Raw genomic sequence first — 962 nt, 5'->3', positions numbered from 1 at the left:
ACCATGGGGAAGATGGCTGCCACCATGGGGAAGGGGGAAGATGGCGGCTGCCATGGCGATGGGGAAGATGGCTGCCGTGGGCAAGATGGTGCTTGCCATGGTGGGGTGGGGGTGGGAAGATGGCAGCCACCATGGGCAAGATGGTGGCTGCCATAGCGGTGGGTACAATGGCGGCCGCCATGTTGGGGCTACTATGGCGGTCTCCGTGGCTGTGGATACAATAGTAGCCGCCATGGCGGCAGGTAAGATGGCGGCCGCCATGGCGGTGGGTGCAATGGTGGCCGCCATGATGGTGGGTACGATGGTGGCCGCCATGGCGGTGGGTACAATGGTGGCCGCCATGGCAGCAGGTAAGATGGCGGCCGCCATGGTGGTGGTACAGTGGTGGCCGCCATGATGGTGGGTATGATGATGGCTTCTATGGTGGTGGGTACAATGGCAGCCATGGTGGTGGGTACAATGGTGGCCATCATGATGGTGGGTACGATGGTGGCCACCATGGCAGGGTGGGTACAATGGCCGCCGCCATGACGGTATGATGGAGGCCGCCATGGTGGTGGGTTAACAATGGCGGCCGCCATGTTGGGGCTCCAATGGCAGCTTCCATGGCTGTGGATACAATGGTGGCCGCCATGGCAGCAGGTAAGATGGCGGCTGCCATGGTGGGGAGTACAATGGTGGCCGCCATGATGGTGGGTACGATGATGGCTGCCATGGTAGCAGGTAAGATGGCGGCCGCCATGACAGGGTGGGTACGATGGCGGCCGCCATGGTTAAGATGGCAGCCGGTGACGTGTTCCCCACCTTCCCCCCCCCCCTTGCAGGTGCGGTCACCACGGCGACGCCGCCGGGCGCCTTCGGGCCCCTCTTCGGGGCCTCCCCCCCCGCGGGCGGCGGCTTCTTCCCCTTCGACTCCCCGGGGGCGGGCGAGGCGGCCCCGCCCCCCGGCTGCCCCGCCCCCC

The 962-nt window shown here is 65.7% G+C and overlaps 2 protein-coding genes across 2 annotated transcripts in view; both read left to right on the top strand.

Annotated features, from left to right (window-relative positions):
* CCNB1IP1 (cyclin B1 interacting protein 1) overlaps positions 1-397 on the top strand; it is a 6,391-nt gene extending 5,994 nt beyond the window's left edge. The window contains exon 3 of the mRNA XM_026060799.1: positions 225-397. Within this exon, the coding sequence (XP_025916584.1) occupies positions 225-397 (173 nt within the window). The remainder of the gene's footprint in view (positions 1-224) is intronic.
* Positions 394-962, top strand: part of TTC5 (tetratricopeptide repeat domain 5) — a 15,686-nt gene continuing 15,117 nt past the window's right edge. Inside the window, exons 1-2 of the mRNA XM_026060798.1 lie at positions 394-481; positions 601-748. Of these exons, the coding sequence (XP_025916583.1) occupies positions 394-481; positions 601-748 (236 nt within the window). The remainder of the gene's footprint in view (positions 482-600; positions 749-962) is intronic.

This window comes from Apteryx rowi, unplaced genomic scaffold, assembly GCF_003343035.1.
Source record: "Apteryx rowi isolate R43461 unplaced genomic scaffold, aptRow1 scaffold_1706, whole genome shotgun sequence".
NCBI classification, from domain to species: domain Eukaryota; kingdom Metazoa; phylum Chordata; class Aves; order Apterygiformes; family Apterygidae; genus Apteryx; species Apteryx rowi.
The sequence above is the reverse complement of the archived record's forward strand: the minus strand, read 5'-3'. Positions and strand labels throughout refer to the sequence as shown.